Below are 16,148 nucleotides of genomic sequence, written 5' to 3'. Positions count from 1 at the left end.
GGGTCGGCTGGCCAACTTCCCGCGGTCCCTCCCCCGGATGAACCCGCCCCCTGATGGGCCCCCAACTCCCCAGTCGGGGGTGGGGCTGGCCAACTAACCTCCCACAGCCCCTCCCATCCCCTCCTCTCCCCCCGCTATCCAGCCCAATGGGCCCCCATCGGGGCAGGCTGGCCAGACCCCACCCGTGCACGAATTTGTGCACCTGCCCTTAGTATTCAATAATAGGAATAAGGGAACAAGGAAATGTTATTTCTAGATTTATTTTTCAGTTCTTGAAAAGGTCTGGTATTAATAAATGGAGAAAGTAGAATTGTATTTTTATGTAATAGACATGATTAATTCTTATCATTGTTCTTCTGAACTTTGTATGCTTTTTTTCTTTTCAGGTTTGGCAATTTGTGGACATAATTGCCTCCTGACAGCAGAATGGATGTCTGCAAGTAAAATAGTATGTCGAGTTGGACAAGCCAAAAATGACAAAGGAGACATAATTGTCACAACCAAGTCAGGTGGCAAAGGAACCTCAACTGTCTCTTTCAAGCTCCTCAAGCCTGAAAAAATAGGTATCTATCTTTTGTCATGTTATTCTGAAGATGAAAATAAAAATGGGGTTTCTTTTAAAATTTAGAACTATTAAATTAGTCTAAAATTTACCCACTATTATATCTCAGTTTATGTTTATTTTTACAGGAATAGCGTATTGGTTAAAATATGTATTACTTTCGAAAATGCACCTAAGGATAATTATCCTGACATAACTGTCATTCTAAATACTTTATAAAATCTGTTTGCTTAACATTTTGATACGACAATTTCAGTTCCTTGTTCTTGAGTACATTTCTTCTTGAATTTCTTTCTTTTCTTTCTGTTATATGGTTAAGATTTAAAGTGAAATAACTTACTGATTTGGCCAAATTAGCAATAAGATTATCTAAATAATGTGCTATTTTCTCCTCTTAGCTCTGGACAAAATGTTGCTAGATCTGGAGCTGCCTTTAGCCTTTCAAGCTAAAAATATCCCATAGCACATGTTACATTTTTATACACTTAACACCCACTTTCTCATATTAGAATAGTAGTGGGAATATCCATCCACAGGCCATATAATGCACATGAAATCATTTGGTCTGGCTCTGCCAAGGCATCATATATTTGACCTCTGAGTTAGTTAAATGTTTGACCAAATATAGCAGACTAATTTTTAAGTTGATAATTTTGTATGGGCTGCGAATGATGTTACAAATATCCAAATGGCCCTTGGCAGTAAAAAGGTTCCCCATCCATGTATTAGAGTAATTAAGAACATAGTCTGAGGAGCCAGACTCTGAATATTAATCTGATCTTTACTTTACTAACTGTGGAACTTTGATTTCTAGTTCCGTCATGGGTAAAAGTGGATTAATTGTATTATCTACCTTATAGGATTAAATGAGTTAAGAGAACCTATGGACACAGACAATAGTGTGGTGAAGATCTGGGGTGGGGTTGGGTGCAGGCTAGTAGGGGTCAATAGGGAAAAAAAGGGACATATATGTAATACTGTAAAAAATAAAGATTAATAAAGATTATCTGCATCGGATGATCCTATATAATAAAAGCGTAATATGCTAAGTGTCTTGTTGTCCAGTCATCTGTTCAAGCAATCAAAGCGTTATATGCTAATGATATGTGAAGGCTGCTTAACTGCTCGCTATGACGTGCACTGACCACCATGGGGAAGATATTCGACTGGTCCACCAGTTGCTATGATGTGCGCTGACCACCAGGGGGCAGATGCTCCTACCAGTAGGTTAGCTTGCTGCTGGGGTCTGGACGATTGGGACTGAGAGAGACAGGCCGGACATGCCCTGTAGCCCTCCCATGGTCCCTCCCCAGCTGGCCAACCTTCTGTGTCCCTCCTCGGCCCCGATCATGCACTGGTAGAGTCCTTCGTCCTGGCCTGTGTCCTGTTGCAATCCAGGACCCTCAGGGTATGTCGGAGAGCAGGTTTTGGCCCGTTCCCACAGGCCAGGCTGAGGGACCCATTGGTGCTGTAATTTGTGCACCGGGCCTCTAGTAAGAAAATAACTGAGTTAAAAGATACACGGAAAATTCTTAGCATAACCCCCTTATACAAAGTAAGTGTTCAACACATTAAATTTTTTTTCATTTAAAAGTTAAATATTGGGGTGGCATTAGTTAATTACATTATATAACTTTCAAGTATATAATCCTATAGTACATCATGTGTATATTGCACTCTGTGCTCACCACCCAAAGTCTACTCTCATTTTGTCACCATATATTTGTCCTCTTATCTTTTACTCTCTTCAACCTTTCTCTCATTCCCTTTCCCCTCATGTAACCACCATACTGTTGTTTATGTCTATGAGGTAGTTTGTATTGTTTGTTCATTGGTTGCTTTCTATTTGAATAGTATTCTGTTGTATGTATGAACCACATCATCTATATTCAGTCATCCATCAAAAGACACTTAGGTTGTTTTCAAGTATGATCCTATGATGAACATGGGGGTACATATATCTTTATGCGTAAATATTTTCAAATTATTAGGAATTACCCAGAATAGAGATTGCTGGGTCATATGCTAGCTCTATTCTTAATTTTTTAAGGAACCTCCATACTGTTTTTCATAGTGGTGACAACACGAATAGATCTTGAGAATATCATGCTAAGTGAAATAAATTAGACAGAAAAAGTAAAATACGATATGATTTCATGCATATGTGGTATATAAAACTAAAAGCAGCAAATGAACAAAAAGAAAAATGAACAAAAACTTATAGACACAGACAACAGTTTGGTGATTACCAGAGGAAATGTAAATTGTGGGGACTGTAAAGGAGGTCAAATACATGGTGATGGAATAAGATTTCACTTTGGGTGGTGAGCACACAATGCAATATACAGATAAGACATTTATCATAGACTGGTACACTTAAACCTATATAATTTTATCAATGTTACTCCAATAAATTTAATCTTAAATAATTAAAAAAAATTTCTACCAGCACTGTATGAGGGTCCCCTTTTCTCAACAACCTCTATAACACTTGTTATTTCTTGTTTTATTGATAATAATCATTCTAACAAGTGGAAGCTATCTCATTGTGGTTTTGATTTGCATTTCCCTTATAAATAGTGAAATTTAGCATCTTTTCAAATATCTGTTGACCATTTGTATGTCTTTTTGGGAAAAGAGTCAGATCAGGTTTTCTGCCCATTTTTTAATTGGAACAGTTTTTTTTTTGTTGTTGTTATTGAGTTGTATGACTTCTTTATATATTTTGGATATTAGCCCCTTATTGAAGGTATTGTTTGCAAATAATTTTTCCCATTTAGTGAGTTGCATTTTGTTTTGTTTATGGTTTCATTTTTATGTGCAGAAGCTTTTTAGTTTGATATTGTCCCATTCATTTATTTATTTTTGCTTTACTTCCTTTGCCTTTGGGATCAAATTCATAAAATCTTCTGTGAGACCCAGTACCTGCCTTTTATGTATTTTAATGTTTTAGGTCTTATATTTATGTATTAGATCTACTTTGTGTTACTTTTTGGGTAAAGTAGCAGTGTCACATACCAATCTAGTTTCCTTCTTTTGCATGTTGTCTTCTAATTTTCTTATCACCATTTATTGAAGAGCCTTCCTTTTCTCCTCTATATGTTTATGGCTTCTTTGTTGAAAATTAGTTGCCCATACATAAGGGTTTATTTCTGGACTCTCGATTTTGTTCCATTGGTTCATATATTTGTTTTATTTTGTTTGTTTGCTTTTTTTGCAAATACCATGCTGTTTTGATTATTGTAGCTTTGTAGTATCATTTGAAATCAGGGAATGTGATACCTTCAGCTTTGTTCTTTTTCTTCAGAATTGCTTTGGCTATCCAGGGTCTTCTGTGGTTCTATACAAATTTAGGATTTTTTTGGTTCTATTTCTTTGAATAATGCCATTGGGATATTGATGGGGATTGCATTAGGGTTGTATATTGCTTTAGGTAATATGCCCATTTAACTATGTTAATTCTTTTAATTCATGAATATGGAATATGTTTCCATTTCTTTGTGTTGTCTTCAATTTCTTTCAACAGTGTCTAATAGTTTTCAGTGTATAGGTCCTTCATATCCTTTAAGTTTATTCCTAGATATTTTATTCTTTTTGTTGCAATTGCAAAATGGAATTGTTTCAATTTTTCCCATGAAATTTAATTGTTAGTGTATAGGAATGCAATAATTTTTTTACACTGTATCCTGCAACTTTATTGTGCTTTACTTATTGTTTCTAATACTTATAAAAAATTATGTACTCTGCAAAAAATGACTATTTTACTTCTTCCCAGTTTGGTGAAAGTGGACATCCTTGTATTGTTCCTGATCTTAGAGGAAAAAGCTTTCAGTTTTTTTACCATTGAATATATTAGCTGAGGGTTTATCATATGTAGTCTTTATTATGTTTAAGTAATTTCTTCTATACCCATTCTGTTGAGAATTTTATTAATCATAAATGAATGTTGTATCTTGTCAAATGCTTTTCTGTAGTTTTTAATATGATCATATCATAGTTATTGATTATTTTGTTAATGTGGCATATCACATTCATCAATTTGTATATATTGAACCATCCTTACACCCCTGGACTGAACCCCAATTGATTGTGATATATTATATTTTTAATGTATTGTAGTATTCAATTTGCTAGTTAATTATTTAGGATTTTTGCATCTATCTTCATTTGAGATATTGGCCTATAATTTGAGTGTGTATATGTTTTCCTTACCTGTTTTTGGTATCAGGATAATGTTGGCCTCATAAAATGAGTTAGGAATTTTTGCCTCTTTTTTAATATTTTGAAAGAGTGAAAAGGATAGGTATTAAGTTTTCTTTGAATGTTTAGTAGAATTCACTGAATCCATTTGGTCCTGGACTATTACTTTTTGGGAGGTTTTTAATGACTTGAAATTTCCATGCTATTGATTAGTTTATTTAGATTTTTTAATTCTTCATGATTCTATCTAGGAAGATTATCCTATCTAATAAAAGAGAAACATGGTAATTAGCGTACGACCGCTTCCCTTCCCATTGGCTAATCAGGGCAATATGCAAATTAACTGCCAGCCAAGATGGCGGCCGGCAGCCAGGCAGCTTGAAACTAACATGAGGCTTGCTTACTTCAGTGACGGAGGACTCCAACGTTCCCAGCCTGCCACTGCAGGCCTCTGAGCTGCAACTCTAAGCAACTATGTAACAAATATAGAAGCTAAACAAAACCCCAGAAACCTGCTTTAGTCCGCTGGGTTTCAGCCAGCAGCATCGCAACATTGTAAGCAAAGGCCAGAAACCTACTTTCAACAGCCTAAGAGCTGGAGCCAAGCCTCAAAGCTAAAGCTGGTCCAGAATAAAAAAAAAAGAAAAAAAGGAGCGGTTGGGAGCTTCAGTCACCCCCAGCCTGAAAACAGCCCTCAGCCCCTCACCCAGACTGGCCAGGCACCCCAGTGGGGACTCCCACCCTGAAGGATGTGTGACCAGCTGCAAACAGCAATCATCCCCTCACCCAGGCTGGCCAGGTCCCCGAGTGGGGACCCCCACCCTGATCCAGGACACCCTTCAAGGCAAACCAGCCGGCACCCACCCATGCACCAGGCCTCTTCCCTATATAGTAAAAGGGTAATATGCCTCCCAGCACCGGGATCAGCGGAGCCGCGAGGACTCCTGGCACCACTATCAGCGTGACAGGGGGCAGGCCCAAATCCCCTGATCGCCCTGCAGCTCTGTGTGTGACAGGGGGCGGGGCCACAACCTCCCTATCCACCCTGCTCTGTTCGTGACAGGGGAAGGCGTCCTAACCCCCTGATGGGCCATGCTCTGTGTGTGACAGGGTGCAGCGCCCCAACCCATCCCCCCCACCCCCCTACAGGCCCTTCTCTGTGTGTGACAGGGTAGAGCCATAACCTCTCCATCGGCCCTGCCCTGAGTGTGAGTGGCAGCGCCCCAACCCCCTGATCGGCCGTGCTCTGTGGGTGATAGAGGGCGGCGCCCCAACCCCCTGATGGGCCCTGCTCTGTGCGTGACAGGGTACAGAGCCCCAACCCCCCTAATGGGCCCTGCTCTGTCAGTGATGGGGTGGCGCCGCAACCTACCCATTGACCCTGCCTTGAGTGTGACAGGGGACGGTGCCCCAACCCCCCAATCGGCCCTACCCTGAGCGTGACTGAGGGTGTCATTACAACCTCCCGATCGCCCTGCTCTGTGCATTACAGGTGGTGGCGCCCCAACTCCCCAATTGGCCCTTCTCTGAGCCTGACCAGGGGCTGCACCTAGGGATTGGGCCTGCCCTCTGCCACCCGGGAGCAGGCCTAAGCCAGCAGGTCGTTATCTCCCGAGGGGTCCCAGACTGCGAGAGGGCACAGGCTGGGCTGAGGGACCTCCCCTCCCCCCGAGTGCACAAATTTTTGTGTACCAGGCCTCTAGTGTGTGTGTGTGTGTGTGTGTGTGTGTATATATATATACACACACACACACACACACGCACACACGCACACATATTTTTAATATATTGGTGATAGTATTATAGATATGTTCCTTTTTCTTCCCCCCGCCCCCTCCTAGCCCCTACCCGTCCCCCCAGGTCTTCACCACCCTATTGCCTGTGTCCATGGGCTATGCATATAAGTATTTAAGTTCTTTGGTTTATCTCTTCTCGTCTCCTCAACCCCACATCAAGATAAGTCAGTCTGATCCATGCCTCCAGGCTTTGGGTCTTATTTTGCTGGTCAGTTCATTCTGTTTATTAGATCCCACAAATAAGTGAGATCATATTATACTTGTCTTTTTCGGATTGGCTTATTTCACTTAGCATAATATTTTTTAGGTCCATTTATGCTGTCCCAAAGGGTAAGAGATCCCTCTTTTTGTACAGCTGCATAGTATTCCATTTTTGTACAGCTGTATAGTATTCCATTGTGTAAATGTCCAACAGCGTTTTTATCCACTCATCTACTGATAGGCACTTGGGCTGTTTCCAAATCTTAGCTATTGTAAATAATGCTGCCATGAACATAGGGGTACATATATTCTTTATGGTTGGTGTTTTGGGGTTTAGGATATATTCCGAAAAGTGGGATTGCTGGGTCAAAGCAAAGTTCCAGTTTCAATTTTTTGAGGAAACTGCATACTGTTTTCAATAGTGGCTGCACCAATATGCATTCTCATCAGCAGTGAAGTAGTGTTCCCTTTTCTCCACATCCTCACCAGCACTTGTTGTTTGTTGATTTTTTGATGATAGCCATTCTGAGAGGTGTGAGTTGAAATCTCATTGTGTTTTTAATTTGCATTTCTCCGATGATTAGTGACATTGAGCATTTTTTCATATGTCTCTTGGCAGTTTTTATGTCCTCTTTGGAGAAATGTTTATTCAGGTCTACTGCCCATTTTTTAATTGGATTGTCTTCCTTTTGTTGAGTTGTATGAGTATTTTATATATTTTGGATATTAACCCCTTACCAGATGTATCATTAGCAAATATGTCCTCCCATTCAGTGGATTCCCTTTTCATTCTGATGGTGGTTTCTTTTGCTATGCAGAAACCTTTTGATGTAGATCCATTTGTTTATTTTCTCCTAGTTTTTCTTTGCCCTAGCCAGGGGTGGGCAAACTTTTTGACTCGAGGGCCACAATGGGTTCTTAAACTGGACTCAGAAGAAGGAGCTGCGGCCGTGTTTCCCGACGTTGCCATGTTAACACTGCTGCTGGTGAAGGAGCGGAGGGGAGAGCAAGAGAACCCTCCGCTCTTTGGGCTCCACGGCCGGATAGAACAGCCAAATAGGTTGGATCCGGGTTTGCCCACGACTGCTAGACAGTGGTTGGCAAACTGCGGCTCGTGAGCCACATGCGGCTCTTTGGCCCCTTGAGTGTGGCTCTTCCACAAAATACCACATGCGGGCGCGCATGTACAGTGCGATTGAAACTTCGTGGCCCATGCGCAGAAGTCGGTATTTTGTGGAAGAGCCACACTCAAGGGGCCAAAGAGCCGCATGTGGCTCGCGAGCCGCAGTTTGCCAACCACTGTCCTAGGAGATGTATCCATAGACTTACTGCTACTTGAGATGTCTGAGATTTTACTTCCTATGTTCTCCTCTGAGATTTTTATGGTTTCATGCCTTACATTTAAGGCTTTCATCCACCTTTAGTTTATTCTTATATATGATGTAAGTTGGTGGTTTAGTTTCTTCTTTTTGTATGTGTCTGTCTAGTTTTCCCAGCACTACTTGTTGAAGAGACTGTCTTTATTCCACTGTATGTTCTTGCCTCCTTTGTCAAATATTAATCGACCGTAATGGTGTGCGTCATTTTCTCTGGGGTCTCTGTTCTGACCCCATTAGTCTATCTGCCTGTTGTTGTACTAGTACTAGGCTGTTTTGGTTACAATGACTTTGTTAGAATAGTTTGATATCCAGTACTGTGATTCCTCCTACTTCGTTCTTCTTTCTCAAGATAGCTGTAGCTATTCGGGGTCTTTTATGGTTCCATATCCATTTTTGGAGTGTTTGTTCTAGCTCTGTGAAGTATGCCATTGGTATTTTAATAGGGATTGCGTTGAATCTGTAGATTACTTTTTGTAGTAGAGACAGTATAATGATTTAATTCTTCCAATCCATGAACATGGTGTATGCTTCCATTTGTTTATATCTTCCTCTCTTTTTTTCAATGTCCTATAGTTTTCCAAATATAGGTCTTTTACCCCCAGTTGGTTAAGTTTATTCCTAAGTATCTTATTTTGTTGTTGTTGTTGCAGTGGTAAATGGAATTGTTGTTTTAGTTTCTCTTTTTGAGATTTCATTATTGTTGTATAAAAATGCCATAAATTTGTGGATGTTGATTTTGTATCCTGCTACCTTGACAAATTCATTTATTAAGCCTGGTGGTTTCTTGGTGGAGTTTTTAGGGTTTTCTTTGTACAATATCATGTCATCTACGAGTAATGACAGTTTTATTTCCTCCTTTCCAATTTGGATGCCTTTTATCTCTTTTTCTACCAGTATTATGTTAAATAAGAGTAGTGAAAGCAGACATCCTTGTCTTGTTATGCCTTTGTTTTGAAGTCTGTTTTGTCTGATATGAGTATTGCTACTCCAGGTATGTTTTTTTCTTTTCATGGAATATATTATTCAATCCCTTCACTCTGTCTATGTATATCTTTTTTTTCTGAGGTGGGTCTCTTGTGGACAACATATATATATGGGTCATCTTTTCTTATCCATTCAGTCACCCTATGTCTTTGGATTGGAGCATTTAATCCATTTGCCTTTAAGGTTATTATTGATATCTATTTATTACCATTTTTATTTTCTTTATGCCTATGTTCCTCTCTCCTTTTCTTCTTCTTCTTCCTCCTCCTCCTCTTCTTCCCCCTCCTCTTCATCTCCTCCTCCTCCTCCTCCCTCTTCTCCCCCCTCCTCCTCCCCCTCCTCCCCCTCCTCCTCCACCTCCTCCTCCTCATCTTCCTCCTCCTCCTCCTCCTCCTCCTCCTCCTCCTCCTCCTCCTCCTCCTTCCTTTAATATTTCTTGCATGATGGTAATAATACTCCTTCAACCTACTTTTGTCTGGAAAGCTTTTTATTTCACCTTCAATTTTAAATGATAGCCTTGCTGGATACAGTAGTCTTGGATTTAGGCACTTGCTTTTCATTATATCGAGTACTTCATGCTTCTCCCTTCTGGCCTGAAGTGTTTCTGTTGAGAAGTCATCTGACAGTCTAATGGAAATTCCTTTATAGGTAATTTTCTGTCTCTCTTGCTGCCTTTAAGATTCCTTCTTTCTCTTTAACGTTTGCCATTTTAATTATGATGTGTTTAGGTGTGGGTCTCTTTGGGTTTATCATGATTGGGACTTTCTGTGCCTCCTGAACTCCTGTGACATTTTCCTTCTCCAGTTTGGGGAAGTTTTCTGTCATTATTTCTTTAAACAGGTTCTCTGTACCTTGCTCTTCTTCTTTTCCTTCTGGTATTCCTATAATGCAGTTGTTGTTACATATCATGTTATCCCAGAGATCCCTTAAGCTATCTTTCTGCTTTTTAATTCTTTTTTTCTATTTTCTGCTATAATTGTGTATTTATTGCTACCTTGTCTTTCAAATTGCTGATTCAGTTCTCTGCTTCATCCAATCTACTTTTAATTTCTTTCAGTGTATTCTTGTTGTCATATATATCATTTTTCATTTCTGTCTGCTTCTTGTTCATGGCCTCTAGTTCCTTTTTAATGCTTTTGTAATTTGTAATAAATTCTTTAAGTATCTACACTAATAAAATACAAAGATGCTAATTGACCGTACCTTCGCTATGCCCTAAGCCACGCTCACCAGCCAATCAGAGCGACTATATGAAAATTAATGCAACCAAGATGGCGGCCGACAGCCACGGAGCTGGAGCAGGCAGGAGGCTTGGTTGTCTGGGAGATGCAGGAAGCCCAGCTTCCCGCCAGCCCTGAGCCGGTTGAGGCCTCCACTCATGGCAACAAAGTTTCAATTATAGAAGACAAATAAATCCCAGATACCTGTTTCCAGCCAGCCTCCACTGGGAGCTTGGGTGGCTGGGGGTTGTGGCCAGCCTGCAAACAGCCATCAGCCCCTCACCCAGGCTGGCCACACCCTCATGGTGTAAGGGTCCCTGCTGGGGGGCTTATCCAGCCTGAAAACGGCCCTCAGCACCTCACTCAGACTGGCAAGGCACCCCAGCAGGACCCCCCTGCCCCCTGAATGGGCTGTGGCCAGCCTGCAAACGGCCCTCAGCCCCTCACCCAGGCTGGCCAGGCACTCCAGGGGGGAACCCCTACCCTGAAGGGCCTGTGGCCAGCCTGCAAATAGCCATCAGCCCCTCACCCAGGCTGGCCAGGAACCCCAGGGGGGACCCCCACCCTGAAGGGGCTGTGGCCAGCCTGCAAACAGCTGTTAGCCACTCACCCAGGCTGACCACATCCTCATGGGGTGAGGGTCCCTGCTGGGGGGCTTGGCCAGCCTGCAAACTGCCATCAGCCACTCACCCAGACTGGCCAGGCACCCCAGCAGGGCCCCCCCCCCCAACCCTGAAGGGGGTGTGGCCAGTCTGAAAATGGCCCTCAACCCCTCATCCAGGCTGGCCAGGCACCCCAGTGGGGACCCCCACACTGAAGGGGCTGTGGCCAGCCTGCAAATAGCCATCAGCTCCTCACCCAGGCAGGCCAGGCACCCCAGCAGGACCCCCACCCTGAAGGGGCCGGGCCAGCCTGCAAACAGCCATCAGCTCCTCACCAGGGCTGGCCAGGCATTCCTATATAATAAAAGGGTAATATGCAAATTGACCCTAACAGCAGAAAGACTGGGAATGACTGGTCACTATGACACTCACTAACCACCAGGAGGCAGATGCTCAATGCAGGAGCTGCCCCCTGGTGGTCAGCGCGCTCCCACAGGGGGAGCTCTGCTCAGCCACAAGCCAGGCTGACGGCTTCCAGTACAGCGGTGGTGGTGGGAGCCTCTCCTGCCTCCTCAGCAGTGCTAAGGATGTCTGACTGCAGCTTAGGCCTGCTCCCCGCTGGCAAGTGGACATCCCCCGAGGGCTCCCGGGCTGCCAGAGGGATGTCTTACTGCCAGCTTAGGCCCGATCCTCCAGGGAGCGGGCCTAAGCCAGCAGGTGATCATCCCCCAAGGGGTCCCAGACTGCGAGAGGGCACAGGCTGGGCTGAGGGAACCCCCCGACTGGACATATTTTTGTGCACCGGGCCTCTAGTTTTTTTATAAGCATTGCTTTGAACTCTATGTCTGATAGGTTCCTTGCCTCCATCTCATTTAGTTCTTTTTCTGGATATTACTTCTTTTCCTTCATTTGGGGGGTTGCTTCTTTGTCTCCTTATTTTCGCTGTCCTTTTGCATTTGTTTCTAAGTATTAGATAAAACTGTTAATACTTCCCAGTCTTTTTGGGATAGCATTATGTAGAAAGTGTCTTGAGGGATCCAGTGGTGTAGTCTCTTGGTTCACCTGGATGCTCTGAAGGAATGCTCCTTGTGTGTGTTATTTGGGCTCTCCTGTTGTAACTGGGACTTGATTGTTGATGTCCCATTTGTGGGAGGGATCTCCCCTCTGACCTGTTGCCAGTGAGGTTCAACCCCAACATTGTTGTGCCATCTGTTGGTTATACTTATGCCAACAGAACAGAATAAGACACATCAGGAAAACTAAAAATACCACAAAAATCAAATTATTCAATGTATCAACAACAGGAAAGACTAAAAAGGAAGAAGAAGAGAAAGCAAAACAAAGAAGAAATAAAAAGAATACTAAAAGACACATGACCCAAAGATTCAGAGGGGATATAAAGAAAGAGAAAGAAAGAAGACTAAAAAAAAAAAAAATGTGGCTATATGGAAGCAAAGAGAAAACTTAAAGAAGTAGTATAGGAGGAAAAAAGAATGGAAACAGAAAATAAATGAAATAATAATAATGAATTTAAAATGTAGTGATAATGGATATAAGATATAGAACCAAAAAAGTAAAATGGGAAAAAATAAGAAAAGAGAGAAAAATGAAAAAAATTAACAATAAGAATAGACAAAAGTATAATAGAATCAAAGGGAAGAGAGAAATTAGAGATATGCAAGAAAAAAAGAAGAATTAAAATAAGGAACAAACAAAAAACAAAAAGTCCACTTACAAACCAAAAAACAAAACCACACACATTCACACACTGCTGTGATATTGAATCTGGTCCCTTGGTGTGTCTAACCTGGTCCCTATGGTGTAGGTCACTGTCCCTTTCTGTCCCTGGGAAACCTGATTGAGATCTGAAATTTGAAGCCCCTAGTAGTCCAGTGGGCAGTGACTCATTAGCCCAGAGGCTGGGTCTGCCTCCAATCATATGCCTTAATTATCCCTGCTCTGAACTATACTCCCTTTCCCCAGGGAGCTGGGCTCTGTGGAGGTATCCTGGTCTTGGCTGGACTTGTGTTGGAGGTGGTACCAGTACATTGTAGGACGGAGCGCGGACATTTCCTCTCTTTCTAATGCCTCTGCTCTGTCAGGTTTGCTGGCACCTTCTCTCTGTCAATTGAAGGGGCACAGATTTCCTTCCTTGGACTGTTCCCCCTTGCTGCAGATTGGGTCAGAAGTAGCTGTTTTGCTGGTAGGATAGAGGGACCTCCCCTGTGTTCCAGGTGGGAAGGGCTGATCTCCCTCCTGGACCTACTGTCTAGCCCCCTTTCTGCTCACCAACACATGTTCCCACAAGAAGTAAAGGGCCCCTCAGATTCAATGTTAAGTGTGTCCTTCCACACCTGTCCAGGTCTCTAGATTACTGTTTTCTATATCAGTAATTCACTCCTCTGTCTGGTCAGCTAGATTGCCTAACCTTGCTAGTTCATTTTTCTTTGTTTTTATGATTTCTTCAGCTGCAGAATTTATGTTTTGTTCTCTTTTAGTTTCAGTCTCTTTGGTGAATATTTCTTTTGTTCATATATTTTATTTCTGAGATCACTGAATTGCTTTTCTGAGTTTTCTTATCCTTGAGTTCTTTTAGAACTGCAATCTTGAATTCTCTGTTATTTAAATCACAGTGTTTCCTGTCTTAAGTTTATTTTCTGGAGATTTTTAATTTTCTTTCTGACCTCCCTTGTTACCTTGGTTATTCCTTGTACTTGATGGATTATTTCTCTGCCTGTGCATTTGTGGGAATGAAAACTTTTTAAACAAGTATTTGACATCAGCGTTTAGCTGCAGGTTGATAAGTAGATTTCTTTCTTTTGTTTTACAGTAGGTGGTGCTAAAGCACAAGTTTTAATTTTCTCTGCACTGCTGGGGCTTTTAGGATCTTTGTGCAGCATTATAGCCTGGGCCATGGAATATTCCTGGTATTTCTTGAGGAGGTGGGGTAACCTTGCCCAACCTGAGTCTTGGGGCAACACTCCCATGGATTCAAAGTGGTGGGCTGTGGGTCTTCTGAATGTTCTCAGTGCTTCATTCAGGTAGCCAGAAGCTGCCAGTCAAGCTGTTCTGTCTGAGTTGACCCCAGCTGCTTCAACTTAGGACCTGTTTGTATAGAGATGGGTGCAAGAGGGTTTGGTGGGGAAGTGGTTTCATGAATCCAAGGTTCTGCTCTTCCTTGTGTAATTAGCTACAATGAGTACAGACCACTTACTCTGGAATTTTTTTCAGCCCTTTAAAGATCTTCCAAGTAAGGATTTCTGCCTGTCAGGCAGGCCACAGGTGTGGGCTGGTTCCCGCATATGAGAAATCCTTTGTCTGGTACTGGCTGGCTGTGGTGTTCTTTGACTTTGCACAGTTTCTCTGCCCCTGACTCTGGGCCCAGCCTCAATGTCTGTCAGCTACTGAGGCCCCATTGCTGTGTCTGCCCTTCCTTTCTGTCCAGTGGTGATAGTACTTCACCCCTTCACTGTTAAGAAGCCTCCACAAGTAGTGCCCAGAACTTCCATCTCTGTCTTGTCCCCTCCCTCTCCTGTCTCCATTGTTAACTGAGATGCACCCTCCTTTAGATGTCTCAGTGCACAATGTGTTTCTGTGTTATCAGGGAATCAATCCTTTGTTGAATTATAGCTGTCCAATTTATAACTTTAAGGGGAGAGACCTTGACCGTCATGTATTGGCTGCCATGCTGCTAACCAATACTTTTTATTTTTCTCATAGCTATCGCTAAGCATGGCCATCCCCTCTCTTAAAATAATAGTCATATTTATTTATTTTTTGGTTCTATACTATCTTGCACTTGGTTAGTACTTAATTAATCTATATATACTACCAGCCTGGTGCACGAAATTCGCTCACAGGTAGGTTCCCTAGGCCTGGCTGGTGATCAGGGCCGATTGGGGCCTTCCAGCTGCTGGCCGGGGCCTTCCTTCATTCTGCGCCACCCCTAGTGGTCAGTGCACGTCATAGCAAGCGAACGAACTCCCCGTCTCCTGATTGAACTCCTGAGTGGACACTTTGCATATTAGTCTTTTATATCTATAATAATAAAAGCATAATATGCTAATTAGACTGGACGTCCTTTCAGAGGAAGTCAGGGCTGCGAGGGAAGCCTGGGTCCTGGGTGCCTGCCAGCAGCCGGAGGGAAGCCCAGGTTCCAGGTGCTGGAGAGAAGCCTGGGTCCCGGTTGCCAGAGGGAAGCCAGTAAAGGTAGCCAGGTAAGGAAGGCCTACTCTTGCACTGATTTAGTGCGCCTCGGGCCTCTAGTATATAGATAAAAACCTAAGCGACCACTCGACCCATAGCTATGACATGCACTGACTACCAGTGGGCAGACGCTCAATGCAGAAGCTTCCCCCTGGTGGTGAGTGCTCTCCCACAGTGGGAGCGCCGCTGCGGGCAGTGTGAGCCTCTCCTGTGGACACTCCTCCTACTTGCCCCTCCCCCATACGGACCAGGATTGGGACTGACTGGGTGCGAGCCTGTGGCCGCTTTTCACTCATGGGTACCCGGGTATCGCCCTAGGGTGGGCGCACGAAGACCGCAGTGGAGTGGTAGCAAGTCTACAGAGCGATGGCAGCAGCAGGCGCAGTGGGGCTGGGATGAGCAGGAGCGGCGCTGCGCCCAGCCTGGCTCGGGCTCTTCCCTGGCTGGCTGCCACTTTGCACACTAGTACATCCCTTAGGGGATGTAGGACTGCCAGTTTCAGACTGTCCCCGCAGGCCAGGCCGAGGGACCCCATCTGTACACGTATCTGTGCACTGGGCCTCTAGTATTTGTATAATGTAGTAATATCAGCGATGCAATTAAATTAAACTCAGGCTGTACTTTTGGTATAGAAAAGTAAGTAATTTTATAAATTGTTTTTGTTTTCTATCTGAGGGTATAGAGTTTTTCTGCAGCAATATCTTCCTTAAATTCCTAGATATTTTTTATAAATAGAAATTTAATGAATTTAGGGAAAATTGAAAATGGAATTTACATATGTACATGCATACATATGTATATCCTATATAATAAAGATGTAATATGCAAATTAACCCTCACGCCCTCACAGTATGGCTGCTTATGACCAGGCCAACAGGGACATTAGTGAAGGACCACCAAACGACTGAACAAGCAGGCTGTGTGGGGCGATCAGGCTGGCAGGGGTGTTAGTGAGAGACGACTCAACAAGCAGACTGCATGGGGTGACCGGGCTGGCA

At 43.1% G+C, this 16,148-nt stretch overlaps 1 protein-coding gene across 2 annotated transcripts in view; it reads left to right on the top strand.

Annotated features, from left to right (window-relative positions):
- EXOC2 (exocyst complex component 2) overlaps positions 1 to 16,148 on the top strand; it is a 256,237-nt gene that overhangs the window by 54,869 nt on the left and 185,220 nt on the right. For both annotated transcript variants that reach the window (XM_081086203.1, XM_081086202.1), the window contains exon 3: positions 387 to 563. In XM_081086203.1, the coding sequence (XP_080942329.1) occupies positions 387 to 563 (177 nt within the window). The remainder of the gene's footprint in view (positions 1 to 386; positions 564 to 16,148) is intronic.

The sequence above is a fragment of the Myotis nattereri genome, assembly GCF_964212035.1.
Source record: "Myotis nattereri genome assembly, chromosome: 3".
NCBI lineage: Eukaryota > Metazoa > Chordata > Mammalia > Chiroptera > Vespertilionidae > Myotis > Myotis nattereri.
Note: the sequence above shows the minus strand (reverse complement) of the source record. Positions and strands in the feature narration are given on the sequence as shown.